At 31.8% G+C, this 26,402-nt stretch overlaps 2 protein-coding genes across 6 annotated transcripts; one reads left to right on the forward strand and one right to left on the reverse strand.

Moving 5' to 3' along the window:
- Positions 1-215: 215 nt before the first annotated feature.
- Positions 216-7,059, reverse strand: LOC144835730 (protein phosphatase 1D-like). Of its 2 annotated transcripts, XR_013611098.1 has the most exons (5): positions 6,494-7,059; positions 4,933-5,277; positions 4,356-4,546; positions 1,588-3,889; positions 216-1,413 (listed from the first exon to the last, which is right to left on the reverse strand). XR_013611098.1 is itself a non-coding variant. In XM_078690809.1 (4 exons), exons 1-4 carry the CDS (start codon positions 6,798-6,800, stop codon positions 2,780-2,782), a joined length of 1,953 nt encoding a protein of 650 aa, XP_078546935.1. In that variant the 5' UTR covers positions 6,801-7,059; the 3' UTR covers positions 216-2,779. The 2 variants fall into 2 exon arrangements, 1 of the variants encoding a protein (XP_078546935.1); XM_078690809.1 differs by having other exon boundaries at positions 216-3,889.
- A 588-nt stretch (positions 7,060-7,647) lies between these two features.
- LOC144835700 (cytospin-A-like) lies at positions 7,648-24,411 on the forward strand. Of its 4 annotated transcripts, none has more exons than XM_078690768.1 (6): positions 7,648-7,778; positions 17,005-19,316; positions 22,116-22,227; positions 23,029-23,145; positions 23,874-23,933; positions 24,243-24,411. In XM_078690768.1, exons 2-6 carry the CDS (start codon positions 17,080-17,082, stop codon positions 24,330-24,332), a joined length of 2,616 nt encoding a protein of 871 aa, XP_078546894.1. In that variant the 5' UTR covers positions 7,648-7,778; positions 17,005-17,079; the 3' UTR covers positions 24,333-24,411. The 4 variants fall into 4 exon arrangements, with proteins under 4 accessions (XP_078546894.1, XP_078546895.1, XP_078546893.1 ...); XM_078690769.1 differs by lacking the exon at positions 7,648-7,778 and adding an exon at positions 9,128-9,188; XM_078690767.1 differs by lacking the exon at positions 7,648-7,778 and adding an exon at positions 12,049-12,334.
- Positions 24,412-26,402: the final 1,991 nt, after the last annotated feature.

Consider the following 26,402-nt stretch of genomic DNA (forward strand, 5'->3'; position numbering starts at 1 on the left):
ATCTGTTTGGGGCTCAGCCTATTCTCACTCTTATTTTTCTTTATTTTTCATTTTTATTAACAAAAAAATGTGTTTTACAGCTTGTAAAATGTAGCACCTACTACAGTATATTACTATTGAGCACCCAAGGAGACTGGGCTTGTCACTGACACTTGTGGAAGAGTTCACTTCAGCATGACCCATGAAAATACAAACACAACAAAATATTTCTTTTTAATCATCATTATTTTAATCAAATTGATGACAAAGCTACATTTTATACTTGAACCAAGCCTGATTTATAATTATTAAATCAGGAATTATATAAAAACATTAGAAATTTGTACAAAATTTGACAGAATCTGTTAAAAACAAACTCCTTAATTCATTTGAAACATTCAAAAACAAATAAAATATGATCATTACAAATCACATACAATTACCTGTTACTTCCCCTCCCCATTTCCTGACAGGTCATAGGTCAGATCCAGTGGGTAATCTTACACATGCATAACATAGTAAAGTAATTAAGTACATGGATTTTTTTAATTAATTGGTAAAACACAAAGTTAATATTTTTAAGTTGGCATATGCAAGTTAAAAACATTTTCAGTGAACAAATCAAAATATGTTTAAATGTCAAAGGTTACTAACAATTACACTTCCGAAAACTGGTGAAATTACCATGATGATTTGTAGTCACCCAAGGTAGCTTGGATGTTTGACCTATATTAGGTCAACATTAAGGTACCTTGCTGTTGACGTAGATTTATTCGTAAAATTTATTGTAAAACGACATGATTATCTTTAAAAAAAATGTGTAGAGATTGAAAATCTGATTTGTTAATCATTACTGATCAACAACAAACATTTTCCAGGAGAGTGGGGAGGGAGTTTTTATCTCTTTATATAGTGCAGAATAAATTGATTTTTTTGCTTTGAACACTACTCTAAAATACACAACCTTGATAACGGTACCTATGAGATTAAATGAATGTTACAGTATTTATATGTCACACTTAAGCTATCGATAAAAATGGTGTAAAAGTCACTTTTACAATTCAATTGTATGTTACCAGTATTAATTTGAATGCAATTAATGTATATACAGTATACATTAACATAAAAATTGTCTTTTAAAAACTACAGTATTGGTAGTAATGTACAATACTGCAGGTAACCTTAAAAAAATGATAAAGCATACAAAAATAATTTCTATTCAAAACCAGTTTAACATCACAGAATTGAGATTTTTACATTGTATTACAAATTTATTTGTTAATGTACATCATTGTAATTAAAATATGACTGTACATCATTAATGAATATATCGAGAATTGTTATTAGAATTACCATACTAACTTGAGGCATATTAAAAATATCTATTATACTCTAAATTCCAGGCTGGGACCTATACCAGACAGTGGTGTTACACTTATGAGCAACAATTCATTTCAGAACAAAAATATACGACACATAAGCCAATATTTGTTTTATAAAATAAATGATTTTAGACCAATGTGAATTACCATACTAACTTGAGGCATATTCAAATTATCTATTGTACTCTAAAATCTAGGGTGGGACATACCAGCCAGTGGTGTACACTTATGAGCAACAATTCATTTCAGAACAAAAATATACGATACATAAGCTAATATTTTTTTCATAAAATAAATGATTTTAGACCAATGTGAATACCTAAAATGTACTGTATTAGTTTTTTGAGCAAATTTTGGATTGTGAGACACACAATAAATAGAAAATTACTAGATGTATTAATTGATAAAGATTGAAAATATAACACAGTACAATCAATGTTTGTTTTCATAAAATAGAAAAACGATTTGGACCAATGTGAATACCTGTACTATATTAACCTTTAAAAGAAATTTTGGATTTTGACACAAGCAATAAAGAGCAAATTACTATTGTGTATTAATTTATAAAGATTGAAAATATAATACAGTACAATCAGTTTTAGTTTTAGTTAACAGATCAGTTAAATTCTTTTTTTTTGACTGTTTTTGTTTCTATGTACAGTACATGTTTTAATTGTTTATCGCCAGTACTGTATATTTCCCTGATTTATCACTGGAAGGAATTCAGAAATTAAAACATATTAAGAAATAATAAACAAAATACAACAACCAGATTAAATTAAAAGCTAAAACTGAACATTCAAAAACATACAAATAACCTAACTTAAAATGTAATAGGGAAGCACTAAAAGTATGATCAACTTAAAATATCTATAATTATTATACATTTTAAAATAATACACCAAAGGTTGGCAGAAAATAATACATTTATGTTTTTAAAACATTAAAAGCCATAAAATAGTAATTGTTTTAATTAGTAAAATGGCACAATTGTTTAAAATTGAATGTTTAAAATCAATTTGTGGAATGAAATCGTTTTGGAAATTACTTCTTTCAAAAACCTTTCACAATTTAAAAGCCTGGTTTTTATAAAACTTATATCAAATTGTATTTGGTTTATAATTGGGTTAAATCACTGCTAGCAAAATTAATTTTAGTAAAATTTATAATAAATTTGTAATATTAACTTTTTTTTAATCAATTAATACATTAATTAATTTTTAAATTACCCAGAATGGAAATAGAAATGGTGCCTACAAATTGTAAGATTTAGACAATAAAGTAGACTTGTATTTCATCGTTGAATACAACATTTTTGTTGTTTGAATCATTGAGTTTAAATAACAAGTATCTATAGAAACCAGGCTTTGCATAAAACACACATGCTACAAGAGTGCTCATTGGTGATTTTCTTGTAATCAACTTGTAGACACTCTAGTCTTCTTAATTTTGTTTGCCGACACCTTCGTCTTGCTTCGTGTTTCCTTGACACGAGGAACGACCTTGCTACGTGCTCGTGTTACCATTTTACGACAAATCAAATCCGTATCTGACCTTCTACGCAGAGAATACGATGTAGGCGACACTTTTCCACAGGCTTTTCGACTATTCTTTGGAGTTTCAGGTAGATTGTTTGGTTCTGTTTTTAAGCGCTTTACGGCAAGGGGTACACGCGTTTCTTTTGTTTGGTCTACATCTGATGAATTCAAGCTTAAGTTCAACTCATCTTTAGGTTTAGTTATGCTTAGTATTTTTGTAGTTACCACAGGTTCTTCACTAAAACATCGTCTTTTTACTGGTTTCCCATTTGACCCAGGTGTTTTGTATTTTGTGGGGATGATGATTTTAGGCCAGAAACTGATGGCATTTTTTTCTGCTTCCTCTTGTCGTTTTGCTTTCTTCTTTGCATATGCCTTTTCACCGTAACAGCGGCGGTTCGGATATCTATAACCCTCGGGGCTTCTGTAGTTCTTTGGAATGATAACCTTGGTAACGCACATAGGCACCACCATTTTAATGACGCCGTTAACGACAGTACCGGCAGGCTGTCTCTTCATCTTTTTCTTAGATAGCTTTTTTTCCACCTCCATCTTGTCTTCCTCCATCAGCTTGTAGCCACAACATGTTGTACATATCAGACCCAAGTATGTCATTTTCGACCTCTTTGGACTCAGTTCTAACGGAGGATCTGACCTAAACGCATAGCTCCGTTTTAGTGATGGTTTTGTAGGGGTATCATCACACTTATCATCGTTTCCATTAACCAATGATTGGTTCATAAATTTTTCAACACTCGGTCTGTGATATATATAGCCAACTTTTTCAATATCTGAGTATAATTTGGTCCAAGGGGCACCTGTTCCCCTGTAGAATCTCCCAGCTTCTGTCGATGGTTTTTCTACAGTATCCATTGGATCAATAAATACCACGATTGACGTTGTGTTGTCTGCTCTCAGACAGCGAACGTTCCACTGCTTGATGGCGTATTTCACGATTACATCCGAGGCTGTGTACGTATATTCACCCTTCTGAAAAATTTAAATGAAATTATCAATGTTTGGAGCTATTTAGAGGCTTCCTTCTTCCACTATACCATTGCACCGCTAGCATGGTGAACATAAGGCACCATAATCGCAAGGAGACTGCCATCTTAAAAATACTAATTAATTTAGTAACATTTGATTTAATCTATCTTAAGCTCTGTCTACACTATCAAACTTTATGCGACAAAATATGATGTGCTCATATTATGGGCATGATGATGTCATCATCATGTCATATCACTACCATATTTGGGCATATCACTACTATATTTGGCCATATTTGTCAAACTAGTTTGATAGTGTAGACAGAGCTTTAGAAGAGAATTTTCTTTTTTGTTGATCCAATCGATTGAATGTACTAAAAATGGTACTTACAATCTATTGGGTCAACAATTATTTCAATATATAATTTTGCTGTCAACATTTTTCAATTGCCACAAGAACAACTTACCTTCAGAATACGGTTTCTTTCATAATCTGCGATTATATCGACAGATGGCCCTGGTCTCATCATGTTCCATAGACCGTCACTTCCGATTATGAAAAACTTGTGCTCGTACGGGTCAAGGGTTAGTACATCTATATCCGGCTCTGGAGATATTATGTATTTTTTAGACTCAAAGTTATAGCTCCATAGATCACCTGAAAATAAATTATTTTAAAATATATTACTTTACATTGTTATTCTCAATCTTTTAATGTTCGTGTTGTATGATTCAGGCCTTGTATTTTGAAAATTATAGGTGTGCTACAAATTGCACTCCTCAATACATTCAGGGGTGCTGTATTTTGGTGTGTTGAAGTTTACCAAATTTAAGCGTGTTGTAAATTGCACTCTTCAAGGGAAGTTTAGGAGTGTGTTAGGTGAGTGATCGCACTCGCTCGCCTTAAAAGACAAGGGCTGATGATTCAGTATGCTATATAAAGTTGTTCCATCATATTTGTGGGTAGTAAATTAACTGGAATTAAACCTATAACCGGAAGATTTAGTATGCACAGACATAGGGTAACAGTCACCAAATATTTACCGAGAGACCTTGCAACAGCTAAGAATGGTATACAATCAATGTTAGTACTTCGTCGTACAGGCCCCTGATGCCATATTTTTGGCCGTTTCCAAACAACGCGGTTAACGCCATTCTTTGGCATTACAAGTCCGCCATCTTGCTCGATCCGTTTTCGCTCTGTTCTTGAATCCGGTTTGTGCTCAGTCGTTAGAACCTTGTAGTTGATCATCCCTTCATCATCAAATCCCATGACAATTCCAGAGTCACCGACATGTGCAATATACATCTTTATCCCGATTATGATGGCCATACTACAGGTTGTACCAGCAGTGCTAGCATACCCGGATGACGTCTTTTTCCAGCCCGCTGTAAAAAAAAACATTTGCTCTGTGTAATAATCTTCTGGAAATTGTACTGACAAAATTTAATAAGTAAATAATCAACTAAAAAAAAAATATGTAAATTTACAATAGTACTGTATTAGTATTATGATAATTAAATATTATTTAATTAAAATAAAGTACAGGAGATATTGAATAGCTAAACTGAAATGCTGTATGTTGTCATTTACTCATCAAAAGGTAGAAAGTACAGTAGTGTACACAGAAGTGACCAGAAATATCCTGTAATGGTAACTAACAATAGTACCGCAGACTTCATACCAATTACAGTACTTACTATGCAGGTCTGGACATGAACCTTCTACAACCTTGGTTAGCATTGATCTGTAGCCCAGGTAGTGGTAATACACAAACCACAATGTACACAGGTTATAAATAGCTCTAAGAATAGATAGCTAAATAGACATGATTTGACATGTCATACAAATTTTTTTTAAATAGGTTTTGGTACATTGGTGTAATATTTGAAGGTTTTTGGACACGATAAAATCAATGATTGATATTTTGATTTTTGTATGGACTGACGCCAGATACGGTTTTGATTGACGACCGATTTTTACTCACTTATGGTTTTACCGTATTTGGGTACCGTACAAGGCATAGGCCAATTTTAGTCATTTCATTATTGCCTAATTTGGCTGTTCTTTAGCTAGCGTCGCTGTGGTGTTCCATACAAAAGTTTGCTTTATTATAAAAACAAGACCGCTTTAAAACATGACAAATATCATTGATTTTGATATTACACTTATATAGAATGTATGGTCATATATTATTAGTATTTTCAATTATTACGCCCTTTGTTAACTAAATAAAACATGTCACATGGTCTTTGTTTTAACAGCCTTTTCAACATGTTTTTAATCTTAATCCTATGTTGTGATCAACTTTAATTTTAGACATTATTAGTTAGGCCTAGCTAGGCAATTAATTGTAAAGTAGGCCTAAACTACTGTAAAGTGTAGGTCTCTTACCCAGGCCACCATAGAGGGCAGGCCTACTAATAATACAGAGAAGCTAGCCTAGGCTAATTAATAGTTAATAAGCTAGAGGCTAGGCCTCCGCCTAGGCTAGTCAAACAATCAATAAATAATAAAATAAAAACATTTTTCATTTAATGAAATATCTTTAAAAAAACATTTGTTTCTAGGCTAGCCTAGGCCTAGTAGGCCTAAATTATATACCTCTAAACTTCCACATATCATTCTGTGTTATTGCGAATCCATCTTTTATTGCTTTTTTAGTTTGCTTTTCGTCGAATGAAAGAAAACCAGGCTGGTTCTTGATGTTCGTCCACAGATGATCTCGCGCGTAAACAGCCGCTTCCCGTCCGCCATGACCATCAAAAACAGCAAAACATGCAATGTCTACCGCCTCTGTTTTTTCGAAATGCTCACATACTACATCTTCCATGTAATTTCTACCCCCTTGATCTGAAGCATTTGATACTCGGAAACGTAAACCCGTCAGTAAATTGTCTTCTTCGGTCATATTGGTAGTTGTTTTTAGTAATTAAAATATTAGACCTCAAACACACATCAGCCAGCAATTGCATTAACCCGCCGTTTTCTTCTTTTCGTTCTTTTTATCATCGATGACTTATCATGCCCCGACTAGATTTATTTCGAAGCCAGTGATTGGTCAGTATCGAAGAAAACCCGGAAGTTACAAAAACACGTCGTGGAAATTTAACTTATTGTACTGCCCTCTCCAGTTAGATATTTCACTTTTGCTCAGTGGGTGGAAATGTTGCCTTAATTTTCCGCGCCAAAATACTAAGCACGGTACATTGATGGCGGGTAATAAATTGTATCATAGAGATATTATATCTCTATGATTGTATCAAATAAACTACTACGAAATAGTATAGTAGATACTCTTCTACTATTTTACTCTATATAGGCAACACAAATATACGATCCTGATATTACTCCCATCCATGATCATAGACATCATTTAAACATCAATTTTACAACTTTTAAATATATATTTATATACTGTACATAATATTATTATTATTAGTGTAAAAACATTGTTGAAATTTGTATTTTTTTTGGCACGGTCCCAGGGAAGAACAACCATGTGTTGATCTGGGCCTCCTCCGTGCATGGAGCATGCTCCGTGGTTTAAATAAAGTTGAGAATTGAATTGAACGCAAAAACAAAAACGCACACGTAATGACGTGTGCGTGGCGTGCATTTTTTTCAGAGAGAGTCTTTCATATATAGAAATAAGATAGACCGTAATTCTCGGCAGCTTAGGTATTTAGCCAAGTGCTTAATGAGTGGCCGTTGGGGGCTCTTGCTTTTGTTATGATAATTTAAAATCACGTTTTTGAGTCGATTTTGAAGAACGATCATAACACATGTACGTGAGGGAGAGAATAAAAGAAAAAAACAAAAGCCATTTTTTGAGTCCTAGATGAATTAATTCAACTGTGAAAGCACTGGAATCAAACTTTGAAGTGTGGTAGGTCAGCCTATTTAGTATTCATGACAACGGCCTAGACATTTGTTTAAATAAGAAATCCAGACAGCCAGGCCAGTGTGTGTCACTTTCTGTGACCGGGGAAATCCGTGGTCGGAGCAGCACACAACCCAGACATCACTGACCTGCCTTTGTAATGTAATTAGGCCTAGAAGCAGTATGGTATAGCGATCCCGGTATATGGTATTGTAAAAATTGCATTGGTACTAGGCCTATATAGTTAATAAAAGTCGTTATTTTTAATTTAAATATTAACTAGGACTAAATAGATATTTTTCATTCCATATATGATTCTGGTTTCAAATATATTTCAAAATTCAATCTCTCTGTCTTTCTGAAATCTTCAACAGTTATAATATTTTAATTTTTACAACGTTGAGACAGAAAAAAATGTGAACATTAAACACAGATACCTGTATCTTTTCAGGAATCAAATTAGAAGTAAAAAATACTTTGTCTCATAAAAGATCACTAAATAAACAGAAATAAAATTATATCATAAATAAGCAAAGAAAGATCAACGACAATATCATACTTTTTTCTATTTCACTATCTTAAACAAGTCCTTTTCTTTTATTATTGGTCAAATGAATGACAATAAAAATATTTTAAAAAAGAATAAAAAATGATACAACAAACAATATCTTCATTAATCAGAATTTAAAATAATGTTAGTTTTCTAACTTTTTAAAAAATTGATTTTTATTAGTTTAAATAAATGTTACAGTACCAAAGTAAGTAATAATAAGTTGAGCCTGAAATTCATTGTTTCAACATAGAGTAAGACAATTTACTTTGGGGAACCACTACCACCTCCCATCCAAAAAAAAACAATGCTTTGATAATATCCATTGTTACTTTAAAATCCATAGTTCATTCTATCAATAAAAATAAAATACTATGAATTTATTACCAATATTGCCTAACACAGTATTAAATATTTACTTACCCAAATCTAAATTGTATTATTATTCATTTGTATTTATTCATAAAACAAAAAGATTAAAATATGGCAGCAAAAACGCTGAATTGCATTTCAATTTACAATGTATAAAATTGGTTAAAATTACTTGTAGTTTAGAAGAATCTCTACCGAGGCTTTTGGCAAATAATAAGTTCTCAACGTCTATCAATAAGTGTACCTAAGCGCATACATATCGACAAAGGCATCATCGTAGGTGGAATAACCAATAACAATAATAATTGCTTTTGAATGTAGCGAAAACATTAAATTTCCTATGCAGTCGGTAGGAAGTTGTGAGGTAAACATTACATCCTGTCTGTTGACCATGTATTACATACATAGACGACGAATGATATAGGTCTACAACTACTTGTAGCATGCCATGACTAGACATACTGGATTAGGAATATATACTGTATATATTTAAGGTAATCATATTAAATTTGTGTTTTGTAGCATATTTGTACCTGATATTGTTTTTACAGAAAATTGATGTTCAATATTGTAAAATTTACTTCAGCTATTTAGTCTGTATATTATTGATCTATACAGTGCATAGTTGTATTATTGTGTTTCCTTATGTTGTAATACACACAGTTATTTCTGTTACTAATAAGTATTTATTGTATTATAGACTAGTGATTTAATTCAGTTTAAATCTCTTTCAGTTTATCAAAAGGCCAGCTTAATGTTTTTACACATTTAACAACCCTAACCATTCTTTTAAATTTCAACCTGAAATAAAAAAGAAAACCCCTCTACCTATACCTTTAGGTGAGTAACTAACACCACCTTTAGTACCCCACCATCAGTTAGATCAGAGCACCATCCCAGGCACCCATCCTATATTATTTTAAGGGAATAATTTCATTTTCACTTCTAAAATATAAAAATAAATGTACATTTTGCTATGAATAGTTCACAAATGTTTTGAACGCTTCGTCGACGTCAGGAAACATTACACATCCCACTCTAATTTTAGTATAAATATCAGATTCCCTAAAGTTCACAAAATGTAGAATATAAAATTGAGTCCTCAAGCTCTTTGATTCCACAAAGGTCTTATAAGGAAATCCAGATTGATCAGTTACCATGCAAAATCATTGATAGCATTCTTTGAGATTTAAATGTTAAAATTTCCCAAACAATAACACTTTAAATGAATTACATATCGCCCTTGAACCCTTCATGTGGTTTTATCTCATAATCCTAATGTTTTCAACCTTGTTGAATGCTTAAATATTTTGTTTTTATTTTCTATTTTATCTCATTAATCCTAATCTAATATTTTGGAACTTTAGTATAAAACAGTTTGAGGCCATGTGTAGCGTATTTTGTGCCAGCTTACATGGATGAACCAAACATAGCTCACTCTCCAAAGAGAGGACATACAAATTATGAAAAGAAGAAAACAGTAGAGCATGTCACTCCTATCAGGGTATAATCTGTGTTATATAAATGATTGTACCAATGCACTATATAACAGTTTGAGGCTGTGTGTAGCATATTTTGTGCCAGATTACCTGGATAAACCAATAATAGCCTCTCTCTCTCTCTCTAAAGAGAGGACATACTGTACAAATTATGAAAAGTAGAAAACAGTAGAGCACACTCCTATCAGGGTATACTTTGTGTTATATGAAATGAGTGTACCAATGCACTGTATAGCAGTTTGAGGCTGTGTGTAGCCTATTTTGTGCCAGCTTACCTGGATAAACCAAACATAGCCTTACTCTCCAAAGAGAGGACATACAAATTACGAAAAGAAGAAAACAGCAGAGCACACTCCTATTGGGTATACTTTGTGTGTTATATGAAATGAGTGTACCAATGCACTGTATAGCAGTTTGAGACTGTGTGTAGCCTATTTCGTGTCAGCTTACCTGACAAAATATAGCCCCCTCTCTCCAAAGAGAGGGGGCTGTAGTTATAGTAATCGTGTTTATTTAGCAGTCTCTGACCTATTCATCTCTTTATATTTTATGGTTTGTTGGTCAAATAAATAAATGAAATGCACTGTTTGAATCCGATATTTAGGGTGATGTTCTAAAAAGTACAATTTAATCAATGAAAGAAATGTTTCTGTGACCCTTTTGTGACTTTTTAGGTCACAATTCAACTATGGTACAGGTAGTTGATGCAATGTTGTGAAATGGTCCTTTATTGCAATTGTTGAAATTTTGTTTTCTTTATTTAGATATTACCTTGAATTAATCATTTTATGTATAACTTGTGTAAGCATTTCTTTGACTTTTGAGGTCACAAACCCGTTGGAACGTGATTACAGGACAATAGTTGTTCATAAATAGTTCTATCCATTTCACGCTCTACCTTGTCTTTTAGCGGCCCACTGACAAACTATTGTCATTCGCATTGAATAGGAACAATTGGGGATGGACAAAATTCAAAGCCTGCCCTAATTTATGTACAGTTACCTTTATAATAGTAAAAAGTGTCAATTTTCCACAGTTTTTGAGTTTCATTCTTGACATGATGATGGATCATAGCACTAGGTTGTCACTATTGGGTTTTGATTTAAATATTGGCAATTTCTGATTTAAATATTGATAATTTCTGATTGTTTTAAAACTGAAACTTGGATAACGGTAAGAGCAATAAAATATTTGATAATTTAACCAAATTTAACTAATATTGCTAAACATGTTGAAATAGAGGTGGGCCTAAAATTGGTAAGTACTCTGTAACTTCTATTTTTTTTAATTGTAAATTTTGAAATTTTGGCTGTTGATTTGGAGGGTGGGGTGAGGTTAGGGGTAGCCTATGAGACTGCAATAAAAGCTGGTTTGTAACTGAATTTCTATAGTAAAACCATCAAACTGTGACTGAGGTGCACTAACCGGCAGTATAATAGTAAGTTCACTGTTAACTAGTGAATTGCATGTTAAAGTATTTTAATGCACCTAATTTAATTTTTAAAAAACAACAATTTTAGTTTATTTTTTTATGAAGTGAAATTTAATAATTTTAAAATCTTAGTAAAGATGGAAAAATATAGTTGTTGAATGCTGTTTATTTATATACTTTATTCCTTTGGTTTTAACTTTATATGTTTGAAGAAGCAAAATAAAAATGATTTGAATCTAGAATATAAAAATTAAATTTTGCCCCATAAAACTACTTATTTTTTTGAACTTTCAAGCGGTATTTGTCCAAAATACTTGATTGCTTTTATAAACTTTGATCATAATGCTTAATTACATCTAGACACTCATTACACGTTTAGGCAATCTTTCAAAATATTTTTCTATTTTTCATCTGCAACTGAGCAGAAGCAAGTAAAGCCTATCATAATGCCACGATATTATGCCATAAAATAGCCTGATTAGGTATTCGAATCAGTCAAGCGTGAAATAACTGCCTTACACAAAAGCCTACCGTACTGGCTTTACAACATCTATTGGTTGAATTAACATACATCGCTGGACTCAATAATGAAAAATAAAATTCTGGATTTATTTTGCTGAGAGGAGATTTCCCTTTCATTTGCACGCACATATGCTGGGGTTTTGCTAGGCCGTTTTTAGCTTCGTGAACGGATTTTACAATGGCAGATGTAAGTATGTGTCAGACGGCATCCATCATGCTGTGTGTTTATTGATTGTCTTCTGCAGTACACAGATCAGCGATAATTGTGATCTCCGTAATAATATTCACAAATTCGCTATCTCGTTAATATATTATCTGTCTAAATTTGTTTGCATCTTAAACAATGTAAATTTTTTAATTCTACACTTTCACTAAATAAAATTATTTTTATATTGCATTTAATAATTAATTGTGCTATGTAAATATTATGTTCAAATTATTTATGCTAGTGGTATGTTTTATACAAATATTGGTTTCAGTAGTAATTTATTGTATTGAATGTATAATTTATTATACAACCTTTTCGCTAGAAGCCTAGATTGTCTACAGTCGGTTCAACACAGGAAACGTATGCTATTATACTGTATTATGATAATTTTATTGATTATTTTGCAGCAAAGGTGTCTTATGAAAATGGTAAAATAGAGATAAATAAGCTTGCATCTGTTTAGTAGATTTTGAAAATATTTTTTTGTGAAGGAGGTTGAGGGATGGTGGAATTTAGAGTTCATATTTACCATATACGGGCAAACCCTTGATTAGAGAAAGATATTTTTGTTTGCTCCAATTTGCCATTTGTGAATAAAGAATAATAGTACAGTTAGTAATATACAATCATCTTTGCAATAGTACAGTATGAGGTGGTTAATGCTTTTATATTTATTTCTATATAACTGGCATTTGAACAGTTCATTTTTCTAATGAGGTTTTATTAATAAATGTGTGTGTTGTTGTATACTTATACCTCCTCCCATATATGTTATCATTGCATACTCCAGTTTAGTGTTAGTTATTTTAATGAAAGTTTTTAATGAAATATACACCATGATTCTTGTACACACCTTTTAATAAAATTGCTACAAAAATTGTATGATAATAAATAGAATTTTATAAATTAATCGTTATATAATGGAGGCAGTGTAAACGTGTTTTCATGAATTTACTTTACACCAAATTCTGAGCTTTTATTCGTTAATGCATGGTTTGATAATGTGAAGGTTGAAATAATAATATTATGAAAGCACTGTGATCAATAATGACCTAAGTGAGTCTGAACTGACTTTGGTTGCTTTTCTAATTAATATTATTGATGTTGCTGTACTAGGTCGTATAAAAAGGCCATATAAGTAATTTGTCATTTCAAATATGTTCCTATTCATTTAATGTATTTTGGTGTCATGCACCATAAGGAGATGGGCATATCATACACATTTTATTATTCATATCGTCCAACAAGTAACTCGCCAATTACAGGATTTATAAACTATATCATGCCAATATCATGCTAGAGCTATGCACACCTTAAATTGCTGGTAAACGGAAGCAGTGATGTGGGTTCAATTTGGTCTTGTTTTTTATTCAGATTTTGTCAAATTTATCAATAGTATTTAGGTTTAAGGTTAATATGTTTCATGGTTTTCACAAGCGCCTTGAGCACTTTGGTGAATATGTGCGCTATATAAATCTTATTATTATTATTATTATTATTAGTGGTGGTTACAAATCTGGCACTAGGTCAGACTTGAACCTTGGACTTTGGGATTTGAAGGCAAGCACTAACCACCAAGCTACAACTCCACTACCTTGATTAAACCTTATCAGTTTTTTAATCATTTTTGGTTTTTTTTTTCTAAATGAGTAACTGGGTAACCTAGCATCTCCTTTTGTCTAGATGGATATTACTATACAATAAGTGTATGCTGACATCTGCTGGGTGAAGTTTAACTATTTTTGCTACACACATGTCTTTGTGTTACACTACTGTGATACTATCTCTTGTTCAGTCTACAAAGCTTATTTGTTTTTTAGCCTGTAGCAATTCTATGAAAATTTAAAAAGTGCAGTTACCCTTATTCATATTGCTAACGTGGATTACGAACGTGTATTAAAAAGCTGAATTTTACAAATTAAATGCAAGTCATATCCTACAGCAGATTAAGAAGATGTAGAGATGAGGTATTCTGAGTTTTTATGCCCTTTTAAGTTCATTGTCCATTTTTGGTTGTATCCAAGTTCAATTTGAAACTCTATTCTATACATCACACTGAACTGTATTAATACATTTTAAAGAAGTATTTTTTTTAAATAATAGAAAACTTAATACTATTCTTACTTAGAATGAAAAATGGTGTGATTTTTTTCACCCCTGCCCCCAAACACATCAACCCTCTTTCACTCCCCCCACCCCCTTTTGCATCGATTTCAAAAGAATAGAATATACTGGGGTGAACAAGCCCAAAATGATGAAAGAACAGAACAATCAATAGTCACTAGGCATTATTTAAAATAATGTCTGTTGATTTAATTAAATGGATAATTTAAAAGAAAAATGCAATTAGATAATAATTTAACAACAAATAATTATGATCGTTTGTCGTTCCATAAATTGAGATAAATGAAAACAATAGTCATTATAATTTTTAAAATCATGAATTTAAAACCTTTCTTAAAATCCAATTACTGTATAATGAGATACATCAATTTAAATTATTCTCTAGCTCATGAATAATGTTGTTATTGCACGTCGGAGAATCAAGCAATTTTAACATTCTTTTTCTGCTAGGTGACGATAAGTACAGGTCATTAATGCACTGAATATTTTACCACAAATGTAAATTAGCCGATAATATGTTGTATCCCTTTAAAATGCTTGCTGTTTGTCTCTGATTTTCATGTACTGTAAATGGAAAAATTATATTATACAATAAAATATTACAAAAATGTAAATAAAAACTAAAAAATTTGACTCAAATTGACCTAAAAAACTGACCTGGAGAAAAGCTTGTTTGATTTTTTCCATTAATGTACAGAGAAATGGTTAATTATGACTTGATACATAGGGAATAATAATGTTAGTATGGTTTTATATACATGATAATAATATGAGAAATGTTGATGCTTAAATGACACATTTAAAACTACATTAAGTCACCACTGCACCATAGAGTCCATGACTACACTATAAACTTTCCCCCATATACAGTATTATTCATCACTCTCAGTGTTATAAATATATGGTTAGCCTCATGAATATTCATAAGTTATCTAATGCATTATTAATCATTTCCTGGCAATTTGAAGCTAGCAATTCAGTCTCATTAATTCATACATTAAATTATTTTATAGTCTAAAATTAATAACATAGGAATACTTAATGCAAATAGATTCACTGGTTACATTAAACATAAGCAAATATTATACTACATATTTTAGCCACTAACAACATTTTTTTTTTGGATGAACCAAAATGTTAATTGAAGTAATTTTGATGTTCATCGCATGTCATACAGTATGACATGCGATGAACATCAAATGATCCTAGGTTTTACACCCGGGTCAGCGAATCTAGCTAATGGGTTCACAAATGACATTTTCTATGCAATAATGCACTCTCAATTATTAGTAGATACAATTTGGTCTTTGTTTACAGAATTTGTTTTTTTTTCTTTCAAATAATTTGTAATTATGGCTATGAACAGGCTACTGTATTACTAATACCAGATAATTCACTTGATATGCCCTTATTTTGTGATGTTTATTCTGTGTTAATTCTGATTTAACGCTAGGTTAGTACCTGAAATCTACTAAATATCAGCTTTATTTTGTTCCATTCTTTTGCATAATAGGAAGATTACTAGACAAATTCTATAGAATTTTCAGGAAAATTTGCATGGCCAAATAAATATGTCAGGTTTCAAAGAATAGTATAGTCAGGATATCAAGAAATGCACTACTGTATAATTATTACATTACTGTACTATTATTAATAATAATAATAATAATAATAATATTTATTCGGCAAAAGTTCATAAAAGTACATTTTACAATTCATCTTGCCAGGAGCAAGTAATAGGCATGAGCCCAAACAGAAAACTGCTCTTACTCCATTAGATACTGTATTTAATTATTTAGAACTTATATTATATATAATATCATATTTACACAAATCTCCTGGGTTGTAAGTTCCCCTAACCCAAGCAAATGGGAGCATGGAGGTACGTGAATGAATACGTTATTTTGTACTTCTGTGTTTGGAATACAATTTGGATAACTGTGTGTACCATTAATTATGGAAAAATAGTTGTTATGAAATTACTGGCCTATTTGTATTTTAATTAGTTACTTTAATTTTATGCTAACAAGGATTAATTTGACCTCAAGTGAGTTAATTTAATTTAAGCATAGATAGTTCAAAATTTGATGCTTATTTTAGCTCAATTTAGCTCAATTTAAAGTTATTTTTAGACCATCCCTAAAAGGAAATGGTTTCCTCTGACAGGGCAATAGAATGTTCCAAATGTGTCACGTTTGGAAAATTACTTTAAAAAACAGAACAAGACTCAAGATGTATTCCAATGGTTATGAGAAGACTATGATTTTTTACAAGGGATTAAGAAGTTCAAATTTTGTGCTTTGGTTTTGTAAAGGTATACCTATAACAATAATGGTTAATTCCAAAAGTTGTTAAACACTTCAATCTTAACAAAGTGCGTTTCCTTCTATATATTTGACAACTTAGAGTTTCATTTTCAAATTAAATATTTATACTTGAATTGGAACAGAAGACTATGTTTGTTAAAAGACTATAGATATTTCAGAAATCTACAATATTTTATTCATTGCATTTTATCTCACCAGGTTGATGATACCACCCCTGCAACGCCGGTAGAACATTCCACCAGTGACGATTTAACTGAGCGGGTTACTGCCAACATGAGTCAGACGGACTTGAATACCGCTGGCTGGACGGAGATAAACGAGCTTCTGCAACAAACACAACAAGAAAACATGGCAATGCGACAGCAGTTGGAACTGTTGAAACAAGAGAACAGGAATTTAAAAGATAAAATAACAGCATTGGATTCATCTATGCAGTACTCAAAAACAGACTATGAAAAAGCAATGTTACTTGCATTAGAAGGAAGTTCACGATTACACGGAGAAAGTCCGACGTTACCGGCGGAGCAAGATGGCACCACGCTTGAGCGTATGCCGTCAGAAGGTAGTCTTGTAAATGAATTGTTCTTACTTCCATTTATGCCATCTTCATCTTCAGATGGTGGATCCATTCTAGCTGATGATCCATCAAATACATCAGATAACAATTGGGATATAGTAAGTAGTGAAGGAGAAGGGTCAGTAGCTTGCTTGCAAGATCGGATCCTTCAAATGGAGGAGAATCATTATACAGTTAATGAAGAATTACAAGCAACATTACAAGAACTGACAGACTTACAAGAAAACAATAACTTTCTTTCTTTGGATAATGATAAACTAAATGAAGAAAAAGTTCTTCTTTTTGAACTTTTGTGTCAACAAATGGAAAAGCTCCAGCGTTTGGAAAAGTCTATTGAACATTTTAACAATTTTATAAAAGAAAATGAAATAGAATATGATAGTAAATCAACTGGTGATAAATCTAAAGGAAAAGATGAAATATATAAACAAGTAACAGAGCTTGTAGAAGCAAATAAAACCAGTGTTGAAGGACAAAAATTTCTAGCAACTTTGATAGACCAACGAGACACTAGAAACAATTATGCAAAACTACAGGACAAACTTCTTGAAAATGAGCAAGTTAACGAAGAGTTAATAAATGAAAAAGAAAAATTAGAACGTGATATTGATCACTTTAATGAATTACTAATAAACGCAGAAGAAAATTTGAACAAGGTAAAAGTACAATTAGTTGATGAAAAGATGAAATCTGCAGATTTGGTTCAGTTCCAAGATCCAGATGGAACTTTAAATCTAGAAAAACTAATTGAGCATGCTGCCTCAGAAAAAGAACTGATTGAAAACCGATGTATCATGCTTGAAAAGGAATTGGAAACAAGCAAAGAAGAGACAGAACAGTTACATGAACAATTGGAGAAGTATGAACAAATGTATGAGAACGAAAGACATGAGGAGTTATCCGCTATGAAAGAAACAATTGATGAACTTGAGTGTGAAAAGCAAGAATTAGAAACAGAGATAATTAATCTAAAAGATGCAATTGAAGAGATGGATGAAGAATCAGAACGCCATAAAGCAGACACACAGCTGCATCTTCAAACAATATCAGACCTGAATAAATCTCTGCAGAATGTAAAACAAGAAAAACAGGACTTGAATAGAAATTTGAACGAGTTGAAAAGAACAAGTACCATGGCAGCCGACGAATGGAAGACATTTCAGAAAGATTTACAATTGGCCGTGGTGATCGCAAATGATTATCGCAGTGAGGCTCAAATATCGAATGAGAAGCTTATGAAAGAACGGTTGGAACTTTTCGATAAGATTAACAGTTTAGAGCAAGAAGTTGAGAGACTTAAGAAAGTACCAAGGCAGCTGCCTGTACCTGTACAAGTTAAAGCACAGCCACCACCAACGGAGAGTGAAATTAGAAAAAGGATGCAGGCATACATGAAGCCTGCTGATAAAGAATTAGCTCAACTGTGGCACGGAAATGCAGGACGTAAAAACACTCCACCACTGTCTGTAAAATCTCTTGTAAGATCCATTGAAAATGTCTCGTCCCAGAATGGAACCCATCCTCCGGTTTCTCCATCCCCTCTTACTGAGCCCGATATTCTTGCTCAGACACCATCAAATGGATCTTCCGGTCGATCGTCTCCAGCATTCTCATCAAGACCGGCTTTAGAAAGACGCAACACAGCTGTCGTCTCCACAAAAACTGAATCAAAGACACCACCACCGTTACTACGTCGAGCCAGCACACCAGTCATGTCACCAAATGAAACCAGAAAGAGTTTGAGTCCGTCAGCTATATCGCGCACACCGACCACAAGAACAGATGCGAGGCAAGCGATTGGAGATGTGCTATACAGAAGAGCAGATTTTCCAAACCGGAAGAATTCTACTTCTAATTCTTCACCTACCAATACATCAACTAAAGACAGCAATGGAATTAAGACCTCTGCAGTTATATCACAAAGAAGGCAAAAGTAAGTTTCTCAATCCTTTTCTCATTTTTTTTAATATAAAATTATATTATCTTATTCGTTTGGAGTGTTTTTTCATTTTCACAGATTTCCTTAAGGTTTTTTTCAATATAATACAGTTTCACCAGCCAGATTATAGTTTGTCTATCCTTATGAAATATATTTATCATTCATTCATCAAACACTAGACACTTTCATTACAATTATGACAAACGGTAGAAAAGGTGAAAGTTACAAGTGAGGGATTAATTTTTGCACACGTATTGGATGACCTAAGGTCATATGTTGCATTAAATTATAACGTGCAGGAAAAATAGTCCCTTTGGATGTAAAGTTGAAAGCATTTAAGATGACTTGCTATTATCTTTTGTTTCATTCCATCCAAATTTCATTGTAATTATTTGATAAAATACAATATAATTAATAATGTATTTAAAAAGCTTGTTATTCAAAATGAAGTTATTATTTATTGGTATCCATTTCCATACAGTAATTGTATGCATTTTGACAATGAATGTAAATAATTTATTAAATTGTGAAAATTGCAATAATGATGATTAATTTCTAAGAAGTGTAATCTTTTAGAGGAAGAGGATTTTACAAGTGAATAAATGATTAAACTCTAATGCAAATTACGCTTAATAGTTCATTCATCTTCAATTTTCATTATAGAAGTTTTTACTCATAATCCTTTAGTGAACGGTTAAAGTGACAGTGCTTTTTTATATTAAAATTAAAGAGAAATTTTAAAAATTTTTAAAAGGAACATCTTTTTTAACAAAAAGAAAATTTTAAAAATGAAATGACTAATAATGTAGGATACTAGATATTGAGTGAAAACAAATTTGCAGAAATTACAAACATAGTTAATGGTTACAAAATAGATGGTAAATTCCAGTGTTGAATATTGTATTTGTTATTAGTTGTACACAGTACAGTAGAACCCCCTAATTTACACCTATTAAGGGGACAATTTCCTATGAAACAAATAAGTGAGCAATATTGTTCTAACACTATCAGTCAACCTCAATTCAGGGTCACTCCTTCTCTTAAGGGGACACTTTGGTTGGTCCCGAAGGTGTCCCTTAATAATGGTCAGGCCTTGTCTTTTAAGGCGAGCGAGTACGATCACTTAAATTTGGTAAACTTCTACACACCAACATACAAACAGCACACTTACAGCACCCCTGAATGTATTGAGGAGTGCAATTTTTAGCACACCTATAATTTTCAAAAGACAAGGCCTGAATGGTGTATTATTTTAAACTAGATTTTTTAAATAAGTAATCGTGCCTTTGTCGTTGATTTTTGACAAACTATTCTTGACACTTAACTTAACTACAGTGTCCTAGTTGTCAATCTTGGCGTCATTGTATCAGTTGTTCATTTCATTGCCCTTGTCCTTCTTCCTTGGTCATTAAAAGATTGTTATTCATAAAAATCATTCACCCACACAAATTTCTACTTTATTCGCTACGTTTTAATCAATGTGAATTTCCTGTAGAATTCAATAAATTTGGGTTTTTTTTATTCAAAATTGTATTTTTAGAGGTTGTTCGTAGAATTATTTCACGACTTACTTACATTTAGTCATCAACAATGCAAACATTAGTACCAATTGTAGGTGTTTAACTTGTAAAAGAATGCAATTCAATGCATTTCATAATTAAGTTTGTAATTTTAAGGGTTCCCTAGCAGAATAATTAAATTTTATCTTTCATAACTAACTTTAGTGTTTGAGGCTTAGTATGACAAGCTGTATAATGAGTTTAAATTAAGTTTACCTAAATAGCAGTAATTTAAACTAATTGAGCGCAATGCTAGTAATGAGGACATCTGTGGCCAGTATTAGTTTATGTAATTTCTACCAATTAAACAATTGCTGACTAACTTTAATTTACTTATTTATTTATTCAACTTTATTTTACAAGGGCTCTACAGCAGTATAGCTGACTTGAAGAGACCTTAAACATACTTTTAAATTAGCCTTTTGAATGTATACTATTTAAACTTTAACTTCTAAACTAACTTTTTACCAGTTAAAAAGTTCTTAAGCTCTGTCTACACTATTACACTTTATGTGACAAAAAAATGTGATGTGCCCAAATATGGTGGTGATGTGCCTAAATATAGTAGTGATATGATGTCATCATGTCCATTTATGGGCACATCACATTTTTTGTCACATAAAGTTTGATAGTGTAGACAGAGTTTTAAAGGTACTTTGATATTTGTTTTTTGATGGGACTGCGGATTATTTGTTGAAGGGAAACCTACAATATTTAGTTACCTTAGCTAAAACTAAATTGAAGATATACAGCGCTATTGACTAAAACTGAAAGCAATGGTTTTAGATGAGGATGTCTGTGACTAGGTAGACTAGAGCTATCTGTGACATCTTTAAGGAAGATGACTCAAGCTTACCTCATTATCTTTTAGTCTCTTGGATCTTATTTCCTTAAAAAGTATATATTAATTTTACCCCAAAGTAAATTTGGGTACAATAATGAAATTAAATAACTGATATCTTGTTAAAAAAATGTTTGTATTAGATAGTGCAAATTGCTATAAAAGCTAGTTCTGTTCAGAGGTGAAATTTCAAAAAAGTATGTAAAACTACTAGCCAATGGGTTTTTTTATATAAAAACTGTATTATTTAAATAAGAATATTTATTGGGTCATAGTTCAAATGTATGCATTATGAAGCAGATTTAAACGCAAACCCTTAATAACTACCATTTTTCTTTGTAAATTTAATGTAATTTTAAGCCTAAATATTGATATTTTTCTTATATTTTCTAGTGAAGCACCAGAGAAAAAGGACCCATTAACTGCACTTGTACGCCATGAAGGTGGCGGTTCAAAGCGAAATGCGCTCCTTCGCTGGTGTCAGAGTAAAACACAGGGATACACGGTTTGTTTTGCATTTTCTTATTGAAATAATAATCATAATTTGTCTAAATAAATATAAAATTTGAATTTTTATTAATGTTACCATACCTTTGTTATATTAGATGATACAATGGGAAATGATATAAAGTGATAATGATAATAAAGTTGTGATATTAAATATATTCTGACAGATATCTTCTCATTGTAAATAGTTTAGACAATAAACACATTTTGATGTGTAATGACATTGTAATAGATCTGCTGAGCACGTTTTTAAACTCCTGAGCCTTTCATGGCTAGTTAATGTCATTGTCATTGTCAAATACCTATTCACACATACAAAAATGATACAAAATGTAAAGATTACATTGTTTTCACAATACAGCGATATATGCACACACGCATATCTTTCTAATGAGTTTTTTACATGACGATTACATTGCATTACACAAAGTAGCGTCTAATTTGAGTTGTTGAATTTGGTATGATTCTAGTATAATTTTTAAATGTACAGTAAATTCATATGAAGCTCTGTCTACACTATCAAAGTTTATGTGACAAAAAAATGTGATGTGTCATATATGGACATGATGTTGTCATATCACTAGCATATTTGGGCATATCACTACCATATTTGGGTACATCACACTTTTTTTGTCGAATAAGTTTGATAGTGTAGCTTTAAAGATTTCAAAGAGATTTTTCCACACCAAAACCAGACATAGAGTCTTCTCTTTATTATGCAGGCACCGCCATAAGTCCAATACATTTAATAAAAGTTATATTTATCATTTAGTCATTTTTTTTTTTTTTTTTTTTTCAGAATATCGACATAACCAATTTTAGTAGCAGTTGGAATGATGGACTTGGGTTTTGTGCATTGATTCACAGCCACATTCCCCATCTTTTACCTTATCATGAATTAAACAGTATTGATAAAGTAAGTTGTTATTTGTCACTTTTTGTTGCTATAATTTTTGTTTAAAATGCTGTATATAAATATAACTTGCTACTGCTAGCTGTCCGTGACATGAATGTGATTTTAAGATGGTCTAACAATTTCTGAACACATGTTGAGCCAGACTTCAAAGAAATTGGTCTAAAAACAATAGGAGCGCCCATTGCTCTAGATAGAATGCAAAGACTATTATTATATAAATATACTGACACTACAATAACAAAAGGTTTATTATTTTTTTTAAAACTTTACTCCTGAAATATAATTATATCCTGGTTCCAATTAAATATAGTCAGGAGAATCATCATGTATTGTATGAGCTTACTCAAATATATGAGTGAGCCACCTATTTTAGTATAAATCAATATTGTTGGTACATATTGTGTATGCTGCACTCTAGAAGGCGTAGGAGTCTCGGCATGCGTAGTGAGGCAATGGTGTCCAAGACATTATGGAAACTAACACTAACTATTGGTGTTTACATGAAAACTTATACAAAAGTTCTTTTACAATATATATTTCATAAATTGTATGTAAATTATGATACTTTCGAGATGAGTAGGGGATTACCCAGGTGTACTAGTATACACACATCCACTGTCATACTCATCAAGAGGGCCCCTTGATTGTAAGCACACGCTGTTTAGGGTCAGCCTCTATAAATAAGGTGTAATAATTATCTATTTTTATATATCTTTTAATGTTTATAGCGGAGGAATTTCACTGCTGCATTCAAAGCTGCCGAGAGTGTTGGTATACCAAGTATATTAGTAAGTGTATTATTTTAATTTGATATCTGTTCCTTTTCTGATAAAGATAAACTTTAGTTCAGATTTTCGTTGCACCTACAATTGACTATGATATAAAATACTTAATAGAGCCAGAAAAATTAAACCTGAACATATAGATTTTAATTTTTTTTTCATCCATCTTTAAAGAGGGTAAACATTCCAGTTTAGCCCAATGGGTTAACTGATGTTCTGGGGCCATCTTTAATAAAATTAAAATACATTAAATTAATAAACCTTTAAAAAAATGTGTATAATTGAATTATCTTTATGTAATACTTTTCTGTTTAGGATGTCGAGGACATGGTAAAAATGGAACGACCCGACTGGCAGTCTGTAATGACGTATATCACATCCATCTACACACATTTTGAAACCTAACATGGAAAATGGAACGACCTGACTAGCAGTCTGTAATGACGTATATCACATCCATCTACACACATTTTGAAACCTAACATGGAAAATGGAACAACCTTACTGGCAGTCTGTCATGACGTATATCACATGCATCTACACACATTTTGAAACCTAACATGGAAAATGGAACGACCTGACTGGCAGTCTGTAATGACGTATATCACATCTATCTACACACATTTTGAAACCTAATATGGAAAATGGAACGACCTGATTGGCAGTCTGTAATGACGTGATTTTGAAATCTAACATTAACAACAAAAACTTACCGCTACTGGATCCAATCTAACATATTGTGTAACCTTATACTGCAAAACCTAGATAACATTGTAAACAGGATTATTGTATTAAAGAAGAGGGTATGAAATATATCACATCCGGTAACTGTACACCAAAATGATGATTATGACTGTAATAAGACTTTTTAATGAGCATCTCAATTTCATATGTCTATAGAGAAATAATTCGGGTTTTTTTTAATATTCATTGCATGGATATTTGTGTTTACTCATGTAGCCTATCAAGAGGTCACCCATAACTTGGAATTTATGATTTCTAATACTAATAGTATACACATAGATTCTCAATGGTATACCCAAAGTTTGATCTTGTGCTCATCTTAACCCATAAATTTGACTGTCCTACAACTGGGCATTTAAGTGACCAGTTTCAGTCTGAGTCAGTTTCACTCTTAGACAAGTTAATTGTCTAAATTCAGCAATTTTATTATCTCAAATTAAAATATACTTATAAATGTGCTTCATAAATATTTATAGTTTTAAATATAATGATTAATATTTAGCATTATAAAATTGTTAAAAAATCTTGAAATTGTAAATGCTTTAACCTTGATTTAGCCAAAAGACCAAAATGGTATTTATCCTTAACTCCCTGTAAGTTAGTTAGTTATACTAAATATGTTAAAGGCCCTAATGTTAGTGTAATTTATTATTGTCCATCTTGTTTGTGTATGATATATAACTTTCAATTCCTATTCAAGACTATTAAGATAAAAGTTTGATACAACCCAATCTATACAACTAAAATGTTGTGAGAGTACAGTATGTTGAAGAATTATTAATTTAATTTATATCTATCAAGATAAATCTCAGATAAAGTTACTTATGCTATGTTTTTTTTAATGACTCTTCATACAAAGTACTTTTACATTAGGCAATATTACAATTTGTTTTGTGTATGTATTTGTCAAGAATAGAATAATAATTTACTAGGTTTGAGAAATTAATATCCCAAGAGCTTTCAAAATTAATTTTTACCAATGCTTTGTTTTTGTTTTCTGAGTGATTAAGAACCTTCATGATTTTGTGAAGTATGTGCTTAATTGGTAGGCGTGTGCAGTGGCATAACCCAGAGGCCTGAGGCCCCTGGTTTAGGAACCCTAAGTCGCTCTCCAATGCTGGAGGCCATGCTTTTTTAGCCTTTTCGCCTTCATGATTTAATGCTTCTGGGCACTGCTCAGGGGCCCCTATAAGCTCCAGGGCCCCTGAGTTTAGTCAGTGAGCGCTCATAGCCTTTACACCACTGTATGTGTATAACACTGATATGAACATGTCGCCATATATTTTTCAATCATAGTTGTCAAAAGTAGGCATCATGAATGAATGTTTCAGTTATTTTCACTTTGTTGCTTTTAAAAGACCTTTGTTGTTACAGTATTTTAATATTTCATATGTTTATAAATTATTATTATTATTATATAAATTATTAATTACTGATTAAACCAAAATAAACTATACCTGTACCTATCAAAAAAGGTATTTATAAAAGTATTATTGTACATTATTTTACACTGAATAGTAAGTAGTCCAATAATTGTTTCTTATTCTCTCAGATTTTCTCTTCTTAACCGTTTAAAAATTGAATTTCTAGTATACCACTGGGCTGTTTCAAGTTTCCCTATAGTCTATCAAATGTATATAGCAATGTAATATAAACTACTTATTTAATGTTCCCTTAACGTAAGAGCATTAAATAATGTTATTATTAATGCTATTCTACTCTTTTAAAATT

This window comes from Antedon bifida, chromosome 2 (assembly GCF_963402885.1).
Source record: "Antedon bifida chromosome 2, ecAntBifi1.1, whole genome shotgun sequence".
Classification (NCBI taxonomy): domain Eukaryota; kingdom Metazoa; phylum Echinodermata; class Crinoidea; order Comatulida; family Antedonidae; genus Antedon; species Antedon bifida.

Coding starts and splice junctions, on each gene's coding strand:
- LOC144835730 (XM_078690809.1), bottom strand. CDS start 6,800: ATGACCGAAGAAGACAATTTACTGACGGGTTTACGTTTCCGAGTATCA. Junction 5,278..6,493: donor TGATATGTGGAAGTTTAGAG/GTATATAATTTA, acceptor TTTTTTTTACAG/CGGGCTGGAAAAAGACGTCA. Junction 3,890..4,355: donor AAAGAAACCGTATTCTGAAG/GTAAGTTGTTCT, acceptor TAAATTTTTCAG/AAGGGTGAATATACGTACAC.
- LOC144835700 (XM_078690767.1), top strand. Junction 22,228..23,028: donor GTAAAACACAGGGATACACG/GTTTGTTTTGCA, acceptor TTTTTTTTTCAG/AATATCGACATAACCAATTT. Junction 23,934..24,242: donor TTGGTATACCAAGTATATTA/GTAAGTGTATTA, acceptor TTTTCTGTTTAG/GATGTCGAGGACATGGTAAA.